Source organism: Symphodus melops (genome assembly GCF_947650265.1).
Source record: "Symphodus melops genome assembly, chromosome: 4".
NCBI classification, from domain to species: Eukaryota; Metazoa; Chordata; class Actinopteri; order Labriformes; family Labridae; genus Symphodus; species Symphodus melops.
This window is the reverse complement of record NC_136694.1, coordinates 27,526,321-27,544,223: the sequence shown is the minus strand read 5'-3', so window position 1 is coordinate 27,544,223 and position 17,903 is coordinate 27,526,321. Positions and strand designations below refer to the sequence as shown.

At 42.8% G+C, this 17,903-nt stretch overlaps 3 protein-coding genes across 4 annotated transcripts; 1 reads left to right on the top strand and 2 right to left on the bottom strand.

Annotated features, from left to right (window-relative positions):
• Positions 1–1,778: 1,778 nt before the first annotated feature.
• On the top strand, positions 1,779–5,063 carry klhdc7a (kelch domain containing 7A). Its single transcript, XM_079342227.1, has one exon. The coding sequence runs from the start codon at positions 1,964–1,966 to the stop codon at positions 4,226–4,228; it is 2,265 nt and encodes a 754-aa protein (XP_079198353.1). The 5' UTR covers positions 1,779–1,963; the 3' UTR covers positions 4,229–5,063.
• Positions 5,064–7,170: 2,107 nt separating this feature from the next.
• Positions 7,171–11,433, bottom strand: cfap107 (cilia and flagella associated protein 107). 2 transcript variants are annotated; one of them, XM_079341815.1, is made up of 4 exons: positions 11,218–11,433; positions 9,659–9,769; positions 9,141–9,303; positions 7,171–7,840 (listed from the first exon to the last, which is right to left on the bottom strand). In XM_079341815.1, exons 1-4 carry the CDS (start codon positions 11,326–11,328, stop codon positions 7,539–7,541), a joined length of 687 nt encoding a protein of 228 aa, XP_079197941.1. In that variant the 5' UTR covers positions 11,329–11,433; the 3' UTR covers positions 7,171–7,538. The 2 variants fall into 2 exon arrangements, with proteins under 2 accessions (XP_079197941.1, XP_079197942.1); XM_079341816.1 differs by having other exon boundaries at positions 11,248–11,433.
• A 520-nt stretch (positions 11,434–11,953) lies between these two features.
• aadacl4 (arylacetamide deacetylase-like 4) lies at positions 11,954–15,650 on the bottom strand (the record flags this gene model as incomplete). Its single annotated transcript, XM_079342468.1, is given in 5 exon segments — positions 11,954–13,393; positions 13,397–13,420; positions 13,423–13,598; positions 15,472–15,520; positions 15,522–15,650. Coding segments are annotated over 5 exon segments (555 nt in total). The 3' UTR covers positions 11,954–13,216.
• Positions 15,651–17,903: the final 2,253 nt, after the last annotated feature.

Genomic DNA, 17,903 nt, shown 5'->3' with positions numbered 1-17,903 from the left:
CATATTCCTGCATTCTGGAGATGAGAGAGAAACATTATTAGTAGTCAGTCGTATCCTCGTTGAATTTATTATTTTCCAGTGAGGAAAGCAAAGGACGCCAATCCCTGTCCACCCACTGTAAAGCATTATAACTCAGCCGTGATTTTAATTTTGATTCAAGGGGCACTCCTGTGCTTTTTGATGCTTGTTACCACTCTCTTCACATTCATGAGAGGAAAACAGGTCTGCTACCATTCCCCAACACATTAGACAAGATGCAAAGTGTCTTTATAAAATCGTCATGCTTCATAACTTTGTTTGCGTAGACGTGTTGTACTTATAGCCACATATTATGAATATGTGAAAACGACCCATGTATTTAAAGATGCTTCTGACCAAAAAGATTCAGCAGGCAAATGACTTTTTTTTCTTTTTCACACAAGAAATGATTCTCTTTGCTCATTATAAGACATGGCTGTTCAGACTTTTCATGGTCTGGCTTCATCAGTTTTCCTTTTATTCCCTTTACAAAATGAGGACTGAAATATGATGCACAGAAAATATTAGGCATTCTTTTTTTGTGTGTTTACCGCCTACATCCCTTTTCTGCCAATGCTTCACTAATTTGCATATTTATTACAGGAAAAAAGGGGAAACACCTGTTACAAAACGACTTTTTGGCCTTCTGTTCTTGTTCAGCTGAATGTTGCTCACTAATCATGGATGGCACAAGCAAGAGGAGGTGAAAGTGGCTCCATGCAACAATGTACATGGCTGGGCATCATAATTTTTTTGGTGTGTGTTCTGTATGGTTCACCTGACCTAGGAGCAATGGTGAGGATGAAAAGCAGCCTCTTCAGCCTAACTGTGAATTATTCAGTAGTCAGCCATGCTTTCAGAATCCAGTTTCCTTTATTTCGTCTGCTGGCTCGGCTATCGGATAACCAAACAGCAGCCATGGACAGCAAGCACGCCCTCTGTGTGCCTCTCAAAATGATGCACTACACCGAGTGCTTTTAATATAAACGCTGCTCTCTTGTTGACCGCAGCCTTGCTTGAGTGTGTTATCAACAACACAAATGACAGCCTGACAGCGGAGACTGACAGGAGAGGAGGGGGTTTGCATCTCAGTATAGTGTATAGAAATGAATGACACTTTTAGGTTTCTCTGTAGACATCCCTCCATCTGGCATCCTTTAGACGGTTATCTACATTTTCTACAGTTCTGTATGCTTATCATATCAAGTGGCTACCATAATGTTATGCAACAGGAATTTTCAGCTTTTCAAGCATCTGCACCGTCACAGAAAGGACCTTTGATCTGTGGCATGGCTGTGCAAACAAATGTATCCTGGTTATTAAGTGTTTGGTACATGTCACCTATCATCACTCCCCACGCCTTATTCAAACCATGTGTTCCTCTCACAGCTCCAGCCATGTGTTTGAACAAGTGAAGGCGCGTGATCCGTCATAATATTTTTTGTGGATATTTTCATAAAGTATGGCCTGAACGCCTCCTGTTTGAGTAACTTCTAAGCAAAAGATGCAACCCCCCCCCCCCCCCAGCAACAACAGAATAAATAGGGATTCAAGTGCATTCAGGATTCAATTGCATTCAGGAAGTTAGGGACCAGAGTTCTGCATTGACAGTCATGGGAAATGCTTGGATGAGTCAGCGAATTGCATAAGCAAATATTGATCTTCTGTGTATTTACATATCCTGTGTATGGTTTCTGAATGTGCTTGTAGCATGCTGCAGGTGGTGCCTGACCGGCGCCCCGCCTCCTTAGAGTCAGGGATGCAAATAGTACCTGAGCAGGTATCATTTTACACCTGATCCTTCTGGCAAAGAGGAGCAGTCATCAGATCACGGCGGCTCTTTTACAATGAAAGCCAGACAACATGCTCTGTCAGCTGAGACGCCTCGACAATAACATTCAATAGGACCAGTCAACCGATCTACGCCACCATCACTGCTTCAACTATGCCCATTGCGGAGCTTTTGGGAGTTCAGTTCGACATGCAGCTGCTGTTGAAGCTGAGTCTCTCTGTGACTGCCGTGCTGCTGGTTTCATGGGCCTTCAAGTTTTACAGCTCCAGGGATGCAAAGAAAACTCAGCTCTGTGTTAAGGACAGCAAAGAGACAGGAAAGGCTAAATGTCAAAACTGCAAGACGACGCTGCGATGTCAAAGCTCCGCAAACGGTGATTCGGATGATGGGGGTAAGCGATCTAAACCTTCCCACAAAGACTCTGACGACCTGACATCTGGCAGCACAAAGGAAACGACAACAGAAGCTCATCTATGCCAAGCCGAACAGAGTGAGGATGCATTTAGTGTGTCAAATAGTGACCAAAATATCAGCATGAAAGGAGAGCTACTCACTCTTCAAAAGCCGGCAGAGGATGCCACCAGAAATATTTCATTTGGCTCTGCTTTGAACCTTCCTCATCCAACAGAGAGTGGGATGGCCAGTACTACGGGACGCCGCTCTCCTTGCTTTCTGCAGAAGCTGGAGGGCAGTGTGGGTGTGAGCAGGGAGTTGAGGCAGGACTTGGAGCGCCAGGGGGCCTACTCCAGCTTCCTCTCCAAGGCAGAGATCAAAGTGGAGGATGCTAACGTTGTGCTGGAAGGAAAAGAAAACCGGGTTGTGCGCGGAAAGATATATGATTACTATGTCGAGTCTTCCTCTCACTCTATTTCTGACTCAAATACAGTGCTGGGTCAGTTTGAGAGGAGCTCTGAATCACAGCCAGTGGAGTTTCGAAGTTGCAGCACAGAATCTCCCTCCTCCCTGAGCCCCATTATTATGCGTGATCTGGTTGTACCACAAAGCGAAGATCCTTCCTCTCTGCGAAGTCCCGAGCCGAGGCCCCCCGCAAGGCCTGTACTCCTACGCAAGGAGAGCTATCTGTCTGCAGCTGAGCAGTCTGAACTTCCCATCCCCTCTCTGGCATCAAGCGCCTCAACTCGAATGACTCACTCTCTGACCTCAGCCAGCAATGAGTCCATCACTGTTTACCATATGATCTTTTCCTCTACAGAGAGCGCTGTGAGAGAGGAAGCAGATCTAGAGACAGTAGCAGGAGCTCCATTTTTACACCTTCCAGCACTTGACAGTGCAGCTTTGGAAAGCCTAAAGAGTAAACTTGATCTGGGTAACTGTTTGGAGACTCTGTGCCTGGCAAAGAAACATGGCGAGGCGTCTGTGCAGCAAGCGGCACTGGGAGTCATGTCAGACAACTACCTCCAGGTGCTCATTGACCCCAACCTTTATGGGCGACTAATGGCTGATGAGCGGGAGCAAATCCGCAAGCAGAGAATGAGAGGAAGGAGGTTCGTAATGGTGGCAGATATGGATCCTCAAGACTGGGTGCACAACACAGGAGGGCAGACGGCAGAAATAGAGCAGAGGAGGACATCCAGCGCAGTGTACTATTATGATGACTACAAAGACGCCTGGCACACACTCTGCCCGATCCCTCAGGAGGTCATCTCTAAAGCCTGTGCCATGTGCACAATGGATAACTACTTATTTGTGGCAGTGGGCTGCCAAGGCACAGACAGAGAAATGACACCTTCAAAGCGAGTGTTTTGCTTCAATCCTTTGACATCAATTTGGAAAGAGATCAGCCCCATGAATGAAGCCAGGCCCCGCTGCAAACTGGCAGCTCTGGAGGGCTACATTTACGCCATCGGAGGGGAGTGCCTCTCCTCAGTGGAACGCTACGACCCACGATTGGACAGATGGACGTTTGTGGCTCCGCTGCCAAATGATACATTCGCTGTAGCTCATCACGTCACTGTTTGCAACGGGGAGCTTTTTGTTTCTGGGGGAACGCTGAGGTATATGCTTCTGCGCTACAGCCCAAAAAGCAACACCTGGAGGTCAGGTTTGTTAGCAGCAGGCAAAGACAGAACAGCCGACATGGTAGCCGTGGGGAGATTTTTGTATCGGTTTGAAGTGAACCCTCTGCTGGGTCTCAGCGTGCATCGCTACCATACGGTGGCTCGACTGTGGTACGAGTGCAGCTCCAAACGTATTCTGCATTGCCCTGTTTTCCATTGCACCACAATGGACGACACAATCTACTGCGTCAGCCACCACTTCACCATGAGGTTTGGGGCTGATGAGATCTCTCCGGCTTTCACAGATGAGAATTTGAGTGTCCTCTCTGCGGCTAAGGGCATACTTTTCCCCTTTGTCCTTTCGCTCCCCGATAAGAAGCCTCGGCAAACCAGCGTGTAACGAGGACTCAGTTCTCCATCGATGGTAAGATTAGGTGGTGATGGAGTATTCCTACAAGAGAACCCTTTGCATCAAGTTTCTCGAAGTGGATTCTGCTTCTCTCAGATTTACTTTCAACCTACGCAATGTTATTGCAAAATTTCAACCACTATGTTGTCATTTTCTTTGAGGTTTTTACAAGGTTAACCTTTAGACAAGAAGAAAAAGCTTGTGTTTCTTAAATAGCTTTGTTTTTTGGATCAGGTATTGCACAAAGAAGTGTGTGTTTTTAAAGCCTCACTCCCTGGCAGTAGATGTAAAATATTACACTCTGAAACTACTGTTCGTTGAGATTTACGTAGGATGTGCTGCCATTTAAAGTGTAGCTTCTTTGATTTGCCTCTCCTTCCTGCCATTAAACTACTTTTATTTCATTCCAGATGCTTAACCTCTTTAGCTGTTAAGATAATTCATAAGTAAGTCTCGGAGTAATGAGTTTATTCAACTCTAACATATTACAGAGAATGGGCAATGTAGTCGTAATCTATCACAGTGATGCACTATAGGCTGCATATATAACTTGCACAGTGGCCTGGATACAATGCAATTATCTACACTTGCTCTTTAAGTATGACAGGGTGTAAATGGGTTTGTCATACAGTATAAATAGGAGAGCTTCTAAAAGCATGTGCTGAGACTTTTTAAACTCTTCCAAAAGATTTGCACTTGCGGTTCTTTTTGTAATTTGTTACCCTGCTGGAAGACAGAAAAACATACGTGTGTTTAACTCTGTTTATTTTACTGTACCCACAAAATCCATTTCCTGTGTTATGTCTTGTTTTATAAACATCAAAGAAATATATGAATTTGTCATTTATTGAACAATATTCCATTTTCACTTAATAATGGTGTCATGCCAAATGTCTATTCCAGAGTTTATAGGATCAGTGTTTGAAACAATCTTCCCACTTGGGGGGTTATTAAAAGCTAATCATTAAGAATGGAAATAGGCATAAGAATGAAACAAATATTAAATCCTTCATTGTTTGCACATTTACACACGCCATAATGAGGCCTTCAAAGACACTTGACAAGGCTCAGACAGTGACATGCTGCTATAGCACCATCATGTGGCTTGCAGGGTAAACATCAATTTAGCTTTCAGTGAAGACATGTTAGGCTTTCCTTTTCTTTTTTTTCTATTTCCGACAACACAGAAGCGTCATGTGACATGCACGCATCTGCAGCACATGGCAGCGGAGTGACTGACTTGCAGATAGCATGTGAAACTGAGGGCTTCAGCTGTACCTGAAGGCAGCAGGCAGGCGGGGAAGTGGGAGGCAGACACAGATGGCTGACCATCAAACATAAGCGTCTTTGATTCTTTCTAATTAAACACTTTGATTTGCTGTAACTAAACAACGAATGGAAAGGGACTTAGACATGTCCCTTCAGATGTTGCCTGGGACAACTCGTGGCTGCTTCATGTTTTGCTGTTACAGCAGATCGGACCGCCCCCCCCCCCCCACAATCTTGCCCCCACAGAATATCTAGAAAACACTTACAGCCATTTCTGAGTTACAGATATTAACCGGGCAGAGAGAAATAATTTGCATGCAATTATGCCCTGGGAGAAGAATGTAATTCATAGCAAACACACACACCTTCACACACGCACACACACACACACACACACACACACACACACACACACACACACACACACACACACACACACACACACACACACATTAACACTGGAGATCTTAACAAGACACAGCAAACTTACATCCTTACAGCTTTGCAATAACATTTGAAGTAGTTTTTATTAATTACCTTTGATTTCTGTCACGGTACCTGCTCCTTGACTCCTGTTGCATGAGGTATGTGTGTTTTTTTATTTTATTTCTCAGTATTTTGTGTGAGTGCTTGGTGCATTTTGTTTTCCCCTCCTCCTTTCCACTCCGTCCTCTTCACTCTGCTCACCTGCACTGGGTCTCCAATCAACACACCTGCCTGCAATCATATTCTCCAACACGATCCCTGCTCCAACACTCAGTCTCTGCCGGATTGCTGTAGCATTCATGGTTGGTTGGCTACAAGTCCAGCTTCAGTTTGCCTTGCTTACTAACAGCAAGAAGTAGTTTTTTTTGGCTGCTGGCCTGCCAAACCACTGACTCCTGTTTTTTTGTGCCCGGGATTATCTACCACACCCTACAAAGCCAACCACCAGCAGGCCTGCCTGCCAGCCAGAACCCCTCCTGCTCACTGCCTCACACCTTTCCCTGCTTATTCAAAAAGAAATCATTTTTCGACACTATCAGTCTGGTCTGCATTTGGGTTCAGCCGCAGTGTCGACAATTTCCCTGATGGTCTGCTTGAATGGGTTTTTTTTTTTTTCCCATTAATATAAGAATTTCAAACAGCCACAAGAAACATCTTTTTCAGTCAAGCTTCTGTAATAACAGACGAAATGAGGGCAACCTAAGATGGGTGTATTCTAATTTTATTTGCTTTAAGCTACTACCCTTCATTTGGACTTAAGCATTATTCTTCAATCACAAACCATAATGACACTCTAATTTCTAAATGGTTCTATAGCACATTTGTGTGCATAAGTGTTTGCAAAGAAAAGAACAATCATTCAAACAAAGAGCATGAACACAAAAGAAGCCGAAGAAAGAAGAAACAAGACGGCAAAAGCACCCAACCAACCAGCAAATTAAGCTGAATATCATCAGAACCAAAACAACCAACCAACATAATTATTTTATATTATATATATATATATATATATATATATATATATATATATATATATATATATAGATGTATAATAAAAAGAGATAAAAGCAACAAAAATGAAAATAAATTCATGCTGAAAAGCCATGAATTGAGGATATTAGACAAATAATGCAAATAGATACTTTTTAAAAAGCAAAAATAGGAATTCATCTTTAAAAGTTTATTTTAGAGACTGATCCTCTCAGAGCAATGGAAAGATCAGAAGTGCCCCACCTTAAGGCTGCAGGCTGACTCACACCTCAAAAACAAATATTGATTCTATTTTAATGCATTATATGTAAATTACAGAGTTCAGGTTTCTAGTCATTGCTAATTTGGAAACTCAAATGCTGTAGCTTGAAGCCAGACCGATACGTGCTTTAAAGGGGATCAGTAGGCAGTAAAGTCTTAAAATCTCTGTATGTTTTCATTCATAATGATGGTAACCAATTTACCTTCTTTTATAAGAAAGAAATGTGCTTCTCATGCTGTTGCTGCCTTCCCTTGTGACCTTAAAGGACCTCTTTTAAATTATACTGGTAATGAATTACACGTCTGTCATCCAAGAGCAACAGGTCGGTCTGTAAACCTGTTGTGTTTGTGGACTTTGACTGAAACAGTCATCTGGGATTTGCAGCAGCGGGCGCCGTCTCAGGTCCAGGTCCTTGTTGTTGTGATTGGCTGCATGGAGGTGGCTGGAGAGCCTGCGTGAGGTCCTGGCAGAGCGGCTCTGGCAGAAGGCACTAAGTGGGGGCCTCTGGTAAACTGACCTGTACACAGTCAGCGACGGGAGGCGTGACTGCTGCTTTTCCAAACAGCGCTTTGTGGACTGCAGCGCGCCAACGTTGGCTGTGAACGAACACAGAGAGGAGAAAGTTAACTGCCATGTTACTGCAGCCATTAATTACACTGGTGACTGATCTGGAACAAGAAAAAGGCATCTGGGGCCGCACACATTTAATTGTTCATGAGCACAACTGCCGATGCGTCTGGTCCATGCAAAATTTAATTTGCTAAAGTGTGTTTGCTCTACACTCATAGCGCTGGTGCCGGGATGGTTTAATATATCATTTCCTGTGTTTAATCTGTACCTTCAGGCGATGGTGGCATGGCATTTAAACTGTGCTCTTATACTTTGTGTTAATTCACTGCAATTGGCAACAAGGAGGAAAGAATAAAAGTCATTGCTCGGCTTGATTTCAAAGCTGCATAAACAAAACCCGAGCTACAAAATCTTTACACTCTAAACTTCAGCTGCCACATGCAGACCCAAACAAAATCTTTGATTTATCATGTCGGATATTTTACAAGATTCAATGTTTTCATAAGCAGATGTAATTGAGAGAAACTCATTCATGCCTTGGACAGCCGTAATGGTGTCTTGTCTGTTTTTCCTGAAAAGACGGGCAGAAGATTGCAGCTCATTTAGAACTCTGAGCTCTGAACCAAGATAGCCAGACTTATTAGTTACTTAAAACTCGGACCAAAATGCATTTCTGATCGTCTTGAAGAATATAAATCCTGAGGGAATCTGAGGTCTCAAGGAGGCAGCCAGTTGGTAGAAATCCAACTGGAGCCAATTAAAAATCTACGTTTAAAACAGTGTCTGTCTCTGTTAATAAACCCGCAGCGAAAATATTTAACTGGTTAAAAAGCAGACTTAATTCAATACTTGCATCTTAATTTGACCTACACAACAAACAGACCTTCAGCTAAAAGACTGAAAATTATTTATGCCTGTAACTGCAGACACCAGGTTGGATTTCAACAGAGTGATTAGCAGCAGCCTGAGCAAAAGGGATGTGTGTACATTTTCTTGCTGAGGTTGGTTAATTGAAAGGAACGATTGGGAGATATTTCATCATGGATGAGCACACACAAACATAAAGGACAGGATCTGCAAAGAGAAAAGAGACATCGCTAAGTCCCTATGCCTGCAGAGATGCACACAACATGAATCTCCAACATCCTCAAAGCTGCGTTAATGCATGGATTTGATTTAAACCGTTGTTCTTAAGTTAACTTGCAGCATATGACTGCTCTGTAATCTGCACTACACAGCGTGTTTATGTTGTGTGTCTGATGTCTCTGTCTGCACACGTAAAAAAAACTTGGAGCTGCCTTTGTTTGAAATGTGTTGCTGCCTTACCAGAAATGGGCTGTTTCGTCCTTTCAAGCTGCCATGTCAGGCTGCGGGGATGGCAGGGTCGCAGGGTGGCCAAAGCCCGTCCATAGCTCTCTCCATACTGTGTGACAGAGTAATGACGGGGTGCTGGGCCAACATGGCCAAATAGCAGTTTGTATGGAAGCCCCTACAAGACAATACGGTCATCTCAGCATGGCATGTATGCATTGGCCTTCAGTGGATTAAGATATAGAGGGCATGACCCACTCTTTTACAATAATCTTCAAAGGCTCACTCTGTGACAGCAGCAAATTGCTCTAACTAGCCTTTAAGTGCTCGGTAGGACTGATGATTTTACACATTTTTCTACTGCTGTGCGCTAACAGAAACTTGCCTCATAAAGAGCTTTATCACAAGTTCTTATCTTGGCTGTCAATATTATGCAGAAGTGGCCAGGATCTGGGGAAGAAAGCCCTGACTTGCAGGCCTGTGACAGGCATTCAATTGGTGTTAATGGCGTGAATGAGCAGTTAAAGGCTGACCTCAGCTCTCAGCAGGGCAGACCCTCTCTCAGAAACGTCTGGCTTGAAGTCCCAGTGGGGCCGGTAGTCTACATGATTGGTGCTGTTGGCTGTCGTTGGCTCCTGAGTGAACTGTGTCAGGCAGAAAAAAAACAGGGTGTAAAGAAGAAGAAGAAGAAGAGGAGAGGGGGATATACAGGGGGACTTGAGCAGTGAGGATCAGCAAAGCTCACACTTCATTATCGATCCGCTCTGCTGTATTTCTGAAGTCATTTCTCCCCTCTGATCCTGAACCAGCAGCTCATGGCTGCAACTTACGTCAATGCAATTAGTCTCCAGCCTGAGCCTCTCCCACCAGGAGGCTGTGCTGATGTAGCTGAACTCAGGCTGCCTAATCACTCTGCTATAGATTTGACTACCAGCTGAGGTGCTACAGAACCCTTGGCAGGCCGCCACTGGTGTGCCATTATGTTTTGGATCTGCTGAATGTTAGGCATGGATTATCAAATGAAGTTATATGCTTCCACATACTGTGAGGAGTTTTTAAGTGGTTATGGAATCGTCTCAGTGTATTACTGACGCCTTTATATGACCCGCAAAAGCAAAACAGGCCCTCAGCTAGAAGACTGACAATATCTTTGAAGTTATTTTTAATGCCTGTCACTGCTGCCACGGGGTCAGATTCAGGCGACGCGATACAGCGCACACTAAAGAAGCCTTTCTTTACATTTTTCCCCCCAGAAGTTTTACAAAGGTGGCATAATACACATGCATATAAAGGACAGATCAAAGGTATGAAAGGTACTGCGATGTTCACAGAGGCTGCCAAAATAGACCGAAAATAAAGGTACCTCACTGCTGCTGCTTTTAAGCAAAACATCTTAACTTCAAACCGGCACACGGTTGTGATGGAAATCTAAAGTTTTCGCAGTCTTGGATGATGAATGCAGTAAGTATTTACTGAACTTGGGAAATAATTAAGACAAGCATAACAACTAAACTGGGTGATACCTCCCAGTTGTGACATTCGTCTGCCTCAGCCATGAGTTTTATGACTTCATCAGGTCAGAAGAAATGAAAGGCTACATGTAAATCTGCTCCAATGGTTAGAAAATCTGTGGACACACTTTCTTAAACTGTGTTGAACAGATTTGCAATCTTTGTGCACGGAGTCCATCCATCCATTATCGGCACTGCTGGTCCCATTTTGAGGTTGCGAGGGAGGCTGGAGCCGATGTCAGCTGTCATTGAGGCTGAGTAAATCCTGGACTGGTCACCAGTCATTCACAGGGCTGACATATAGAGACATGACACATTCGCACAGGCAATGTACAGTCACCAAATAACTAACGAGCATGTCTTTGGACTGTCGGAGGAATCTGGAGAACGCAGAGAGAACAAGCACAAGGAAAACATGTAAACTACACACAGAAAGGCTCCTGTTCGACGGGGATTGATCAAAACATCTTCTCGCTGTGAGCTAACAGCACCACCGTTCAGCCCCCTAATTGGAACACTGATGAAGAAAAATGTTTTTTTTTTAAATAGGGATATAGACAATGAGCAGACACAATTCCCACCTTAAGTCTGTCTTCTGCCCAGTTTCCTACCAGCACTTTGCTTGGGTACTTCTGCTCTATCTTCCAGCCGGTTTGTTTCCATTTATCCTGCAGCGGATATGTTCCCTCCATGCTTTACCTGACGTTCTTAACCAAGGACATCAGCTGGTTTATAAGGACATGGTTAGCTTGTCAAAATGATGCCATGTAGGTCCCTTCACCTGGCCCCAAAACAGCACAGGCAATAGCGAAGAGGAAATAGAGAAGTGTGTTGCTATGGAGACGGCAAACACAGAAAGGAAAGGCAGGCTGAGTGTCCTGAAACCAAATGGGAGCTGTCTTACATCTGTGTTAAAAACATGCTTTCCCGAAGGCGAGGGCATGACATTTGCCTTTTAGCAGAATACTCTACTATACTATAATACACTATTGTGAAATTGATGCCCAAATTTGTTCTCAGACTTTTTGTCCTCAGGCTGCTTTCCACATTAGGAATTAACCAGGTTGTTTGAAGATTTGTGTGCGTTTTTAAGTCCTTTGTGAACAATGTACTGTTAATAAAGGACAAACTCTGCCACGGGAGGCCATGTTCTGTTTATTAAAATGTAAAACATGATGGGGAGTAAAATACAGTACCTTTTGTTATCCTGTTTATGATCTTTACAGCCTTTTTTTTTTACCATGTGAGCACCACTATCCACAAACTGCACTGCAGAGATGAAGCAGAACCAGCCTTGGTTGCAGATGTTAATCGTGCCCTGCCAGCCGTGCAGCACAAACTACCAGGTGACTTCCTTTTCCAAGTAAAGCAGCTGTTTCCTGTAAAGATCATCCCTCGGGACGTCATCCTCACTGGTAAGAAAGAAGGAATGTGTTGTGTTTTTTTTTAAATTTTGTTTAGAGTGACAGCAACATCTTCCAGTGAATGTGAAACCTCAAGTAATAAATCAACCTGTGGGCTAAACATGTGGCCAGCCTGCAAGTGCCAAAAGATGCAGTTCTTAAAGTAGCCACTTGAGGCTGCCTCTAAAAGTGAGTCAATATCCATAAGGTCCAATATTTAAAATACCAAATTTAAAGCAATATTTGTCTTTTACGAGAATACACATTTTGGCCCCTACAATCTCTCAAAATGTAAGGCTTTTTGTTTTGTTTTTATCACATTTTTAATTTTGTGAATAATGGGGGTTACTTTCAATGACAGGAGGTTGATGCTAGCTGCTACTTGTCACCTAGGCTAATTCAGTCACCAAACTTTGTTATGCCAAAAAGAGCCAAATACTACAGTGTGCTTTCAGGTTAAGTATACAAGAAGGCAGCTGAGGAATTTGCAGGCTAACCCTGTTTGTTGGGCTTCTGAAATAATAATGGTTAATGGTTCTTATGTCAGCACTAATTTGCATGTTTTGCATTCCCTTTGCCTGTTAGCTTTCAGTGTTTTTACGACAGTCATTATATCAGTGAACATGTGTCAGGAGTGTTTTTGGCCTTTCCTCTCAAAGTAAATATTGGGCTGCAGTGAAAACGGAGCATTCAGCTGATAAGTGCTGCCTGTTCTCTTTATGAGATATTAGCAAGAGCACAGCAAGTATATTATGTTTCACAAGCTCTCTCAGTTTTTTTCAGCCATAACAAAAAAATAAATCTGGTCAGCTACAAACACAAATAGAAACTTTGTCCGTGAGGAAAAACTATGGTTATCTAGCTCATTACCACTAATAAGCCAGGCACGGTCACAGACTGTACTGCTTTGACAACTTGCTGTGTTTTTCCAAACCTTGTGTCCCTCTTCAGGGCCATTCACTACTTCAAATATGGTCTCTTTTGGCCCCACAAAACAAGCTTAGTGGTGGCCAAAATTCCCAAGTCAAAGTCCCGAAAGGCATTAAACAAACCAATGGTTGATGTCACTTTGGCTGGGCCAAATATATATTCAGTCAATGTTCCAGAGCAGCTTTGATAGGTAGTACACCTCCCCATTATAATCTGGGGTTTGGTGCTTATAATAACCTCTTGCGTGTCACCCAGGAGGCAGGTTGGACAGGGAGCGCCACCTTTCAAACCGTGGCCTGGGCTCAGTGGGCACATGATAGCTTTCCAACACATCTTGGCCAACAAAAATGTGTCCATTGAGGTTCTGCAGGAAGCAGAACGCCATCCGGTCACGAAACAATATGGGCACAGCATGATTTTGCTGCTATGAGGGCAGGTTGAAATCTGCCTTTTCTGCAAGGCTGGGTGGATGAGGACCGAGGCGCAGGGGAACAGCAGATGTCGCTCCTCACTTCTTGCCAGCCTTTGGCACAGCGTTGCTGCCAGGTTAGCCCAAGGACTGTCCCCTCCCACTGCCACTCTGTGAGAGTCCACGCTGGTATCAGCCTCGGCCACAGGGAGGAAGTGACACGTCAGTCATCCATATGGGCAGGCCAACCGTGCTCAGAGGCTAATCGATACCTAAGAGGGGTGAGATGGAAGAAGGAGGGACAATATGTTCACTTCTGGCTCTCTGGTCAGGAAATAAGTTTGGATTATTTATGTGCAATCTGGGAAAAGTTTGGCATCTAACAGAAACCTCATTGGTGTCAGACTCCTTGGCCAAATGCTGACAGATTTCATCGACAAAATCTGTTCAGGATTAGCGCGACATCACAGTGAGCCAAAGAAAGGTAAAAGTCTTTATTAGAAAGTAACTAAGCAGCACAGATAGACCATGACAGAGTCTCCCTCCTTTACACATTATACACATTATATACAATCAAAAAAGGATAATATTGAATACTTTATATTAAATTCTACAAATATTAACATTCTATAACTTGAAAATGTATCTTTGCCCCACATTATTATTATTATCATTATTATTATTATTATTATTATTTCAACTAACTGTTTGCTAGCTTTCAGTGACTTGTTTCTTTGCATATTATAAAAACTGAGGATTATAAAAAAGTAAGGACTTGATAAAAATCCAACTCCCAACACTCATTAATAAGTCACACCAAAGCACCACCAGGACATGAATGCACAATGCAGTTTGTTAAACCTAAGACTATAAGAAGATAAATATTGTAGTAGACAGCACTGACAACCTTTTCTTATTCATCCTTTTTCTCAGAGTATAATAATCATTGTATAGGTTCAACCTGTCAATCAACAAAACTCAAACAGATCACTTTTATTCTCCCTAAATGAATCCACAGGTCCTTCAGTGAAGGGCAGTACACACACAGCAAATCACAAATACCCACTCATGTGTTTTATGGCTGTAAAGGATTGTTTGTACCGCTTAATGTTGGAAATAAAGCAGGAGAACTGGTGAAGCTGCTGGTTTGAAAAGGGGTTCCATTATATTGTTGTTTGGCTGATGTTTCTAGAAGTGACTTATTCAACCGTGTGGAAACAAAGACAACACATTTTCTATTCATGACTTTCATGAACATTTCTTCACAAGGATGTATAAATGAATGAATGACAATGATTTATGTTTATTTTCCGGTCCAGTCATTTACGTGACCCAGTCCAGGTGGAATTATGTAATTTAGTCAACATCACAACAGCAACATTGACATGAACCTTCCGCTAAATAAAAACAATCCAAGAGGTGAGAAATACAACTGATACCAACAGAAGACGCAATACATCAATACAAACAAAACAAATAAACGGACGTCCATTTGCACCCAGTTTGCATCTGATCCAGTACATAAATCAACACATCACATAGAGTCTGAGTCATTTATCTGTTGTAAGTAAATGTCCTCCTGCTTTCCTCTGTCGCCTGCATAAAACAAGCAGAAAAATATATGAGATAAACCAACACGTTGGCAAACACCCAGATGATGTACAAATACAGCATTTGTCGGAGAGAGGAGAAAGCACCGATTTACCACAAGTCAGAGCAAGTGTTAGAGGTGAACGCATATATCTATTCTTGATGGGTAAAGTCAAAGTGAAATCCATTCTGTTTCACAAATGATATTTATTATGACAACATCAAAGACAGGGAATGCATGACCTTGTCTTTTTCTGCACCTTTGTCTGACTGGATATCTCTTTAAAAAAACGTCTCTGATCAACGCTTTTATCTGTGCTGGAGGACAAAGAGAGGACCGCCATCTTTGACAAGGGCGTGAAAGAGAAGAGTTGTTATTTTATTACTCGCACACGACGAGATTCAATTTCCTTAACAGGACGTGTTATGTTAGAAAGTGTTAATTATAACAGATACAACACATAGAATAATAAGCGTGAACACTTCCTCGCTGAATTTCTGACAACAATTGGCCCTGCTGACAAACAAGCCATGAACCATGTGCAGTTTCCCCACTATTTGCAACCCCGCGAGGAATGTCTGAATTCATCAGCTCAGAGTACACAAGTCCAATTACCAGGAGGAGGAAGGCAGCAACGAGAGCAGCGGAGCCAATTATTAAAATAGCCGAGCCCATGTCCATGATGTTGCTGGTGTGCTCAGCTGAAGGTAAGTCATTAGGAGTAAATGTTTTATCTACCTGCTCTTGCTTTCTCTCCACCCCTCCCACCCCTCTGTGTGCAATGCAGTCTGACCTTGGCTTCACTTAATGACGTGTTTGGCTGCCTGTTGCCCAGGAAAACACTATTAGATTCTTCTGCATATTTTACAGACGTGCAATCAAAGTACTGCATGTTTGCCACAGAAACCAGGCAATGGTACTGATAGCAGTATGTAAAGAGAGCAGATTTTAATTACTCATTGCATTCAGACTCATTATGTTGCCTTGAATTCCTGGCAATCTTTTATACATTTGTTGAATTTGATGTGCTTTCTTTCATCACACAGAAAGGCATTTTCTTTGTGTGGTCTGTGGACAGAGTGTGCACAGACGCTCCCTTACACTGCAGGCAGGCTGAGGAAATCCTCATCTGAACTTTCACTGTTCATCTGTAGATGGCAGTGATAGCATGAGGATGAATAAACGGTGTCCTCTGAAATATACCCTATATACATTTTTTTTTTTTTTTTTTGCTTTTGGCGTGCAGCATGAACCCATTTGACCCTCACTGTAACGTAAATCTTTGGAGCTCGCTCGTGTTTTTGCAAGCCCCTGCTCATTTAAATTCAGCTCCTCTCAGGCAGAGGAAAGCGTACGCACAAGCCTCCAATGCAGCTTGACTTTGGGTTCACATTTTGTAAATCTCTGACATTTTCCAAAATGAAGACAGCATCTGGAGTCGTGTCGTCTCTGTGTTTTTTAGGAGCCCCCGAGAGCCTCTCTGCCTTCTCTAAGTAGCTGAGCCCTGCACAAAGCAACCATTGTGAGGCTGCTCTTTAAACCCATCCCTTGCTGAAAAAAGCCCTGCATTCAGCAATACCCAGTAAAAAAACACAGTGCCAGGGCCAAAAATCACAGACTGGAATCTTGTCTGAGGCCCATGAATTCACAGGATTTGTTTAGGAGGTATTCATGCACTTTTTTTTCGGTTTGTCACACTGCCGAGCGTCTGAGACTGGGCCGACCTATTTCCCTAATTGCACTGTCACACACAGAACCGTATAGAGCGCTTCAAAAAATACTGTTTCCACAACAAATTGGGTTGAGACAACGGATGTGGGTATTGCACACAGAAGACTGTCACAAATGTAGGACAGACTGTGCTGCATCACATACAGCTGGATCATTCTTCATACCACAGCACACAGTCTTAGCTGTATACGCTTGACTTTCACATTATGAAACTATGTTCACAGCATCTCTTTAAAGAGGCTGCAGGAGGTGGAGATCAGTTACTGGCTCAAAGGCAGAGCAGCAGATGAACTGGTCATTAGGAGCTCTGTGTCCATACAGAATGTAAAGTTTATCATTTCTCTTGTGTTTCATTTCTTTAATGTTTTGTAACTAAATCTGGCTTAACCAAATCTCCCCGTCTCTCTCTCTCTCTCTTGGTGTAAGTTCCTTATTTGTGTCGGGGGTTACTGTTATGGTTTCAATTGTCAGGTTTCAGTTGTCTGTTTGTTTTAAATGCTAAGCTAATTATTTGTTTGCTTATTTGTTTTACTTAATTAATAGGGGGGTGGAGAAAGGATTAGTCGAAGAAGCCTCTCAGTCATCTCATGAAGCCATTGACCAAATATCCCCATCTGTGGTATAGAGTAAGGGTTGGGAGAAGAATGTCAAAATGTTAACGGAGTGGGGGGGGATCAATTTTCAGTATGCAACAGGTAGGAATGTTTTTTTTCAGACTTTGGCATTTTGAACTTATTCTCAAAAGATACAGAAAGTGTTTCCTCTTGCACTTGTCTTTAAAGTCTGGTTTATTTACCTAATATACAAGTTGGCCATTTTCTTCCAACACCACACTGAGGATGGGAAACTTAAATCCTGTGAAGTGTCTTCATTGTGTCCCAGTCATGCAACAATTGGGAATCTGAAGGATCATCATCTTATGATCACTTAACAACTATAAAGGACGGTGGACATCCAGAGGGACATCTGGTCTTATTCCAAGGCAAGCAACACATCTGAGGACACACTAGCTAACTTTAGACCACAGATAACATTTGCATTCAATCATGTTAATGCAAATATTACAGTAAGATAGATAGTCATATAGTGTGAGGGCAGTTTTAGCTGTGAGTTGATTGTATTTGAATGTAAGTAACGTCTTATAAAAAATGTATGTCCCAGTCTGGCTCTGGATCTTTATTGTTTTTCTGTTAATGATGAAAC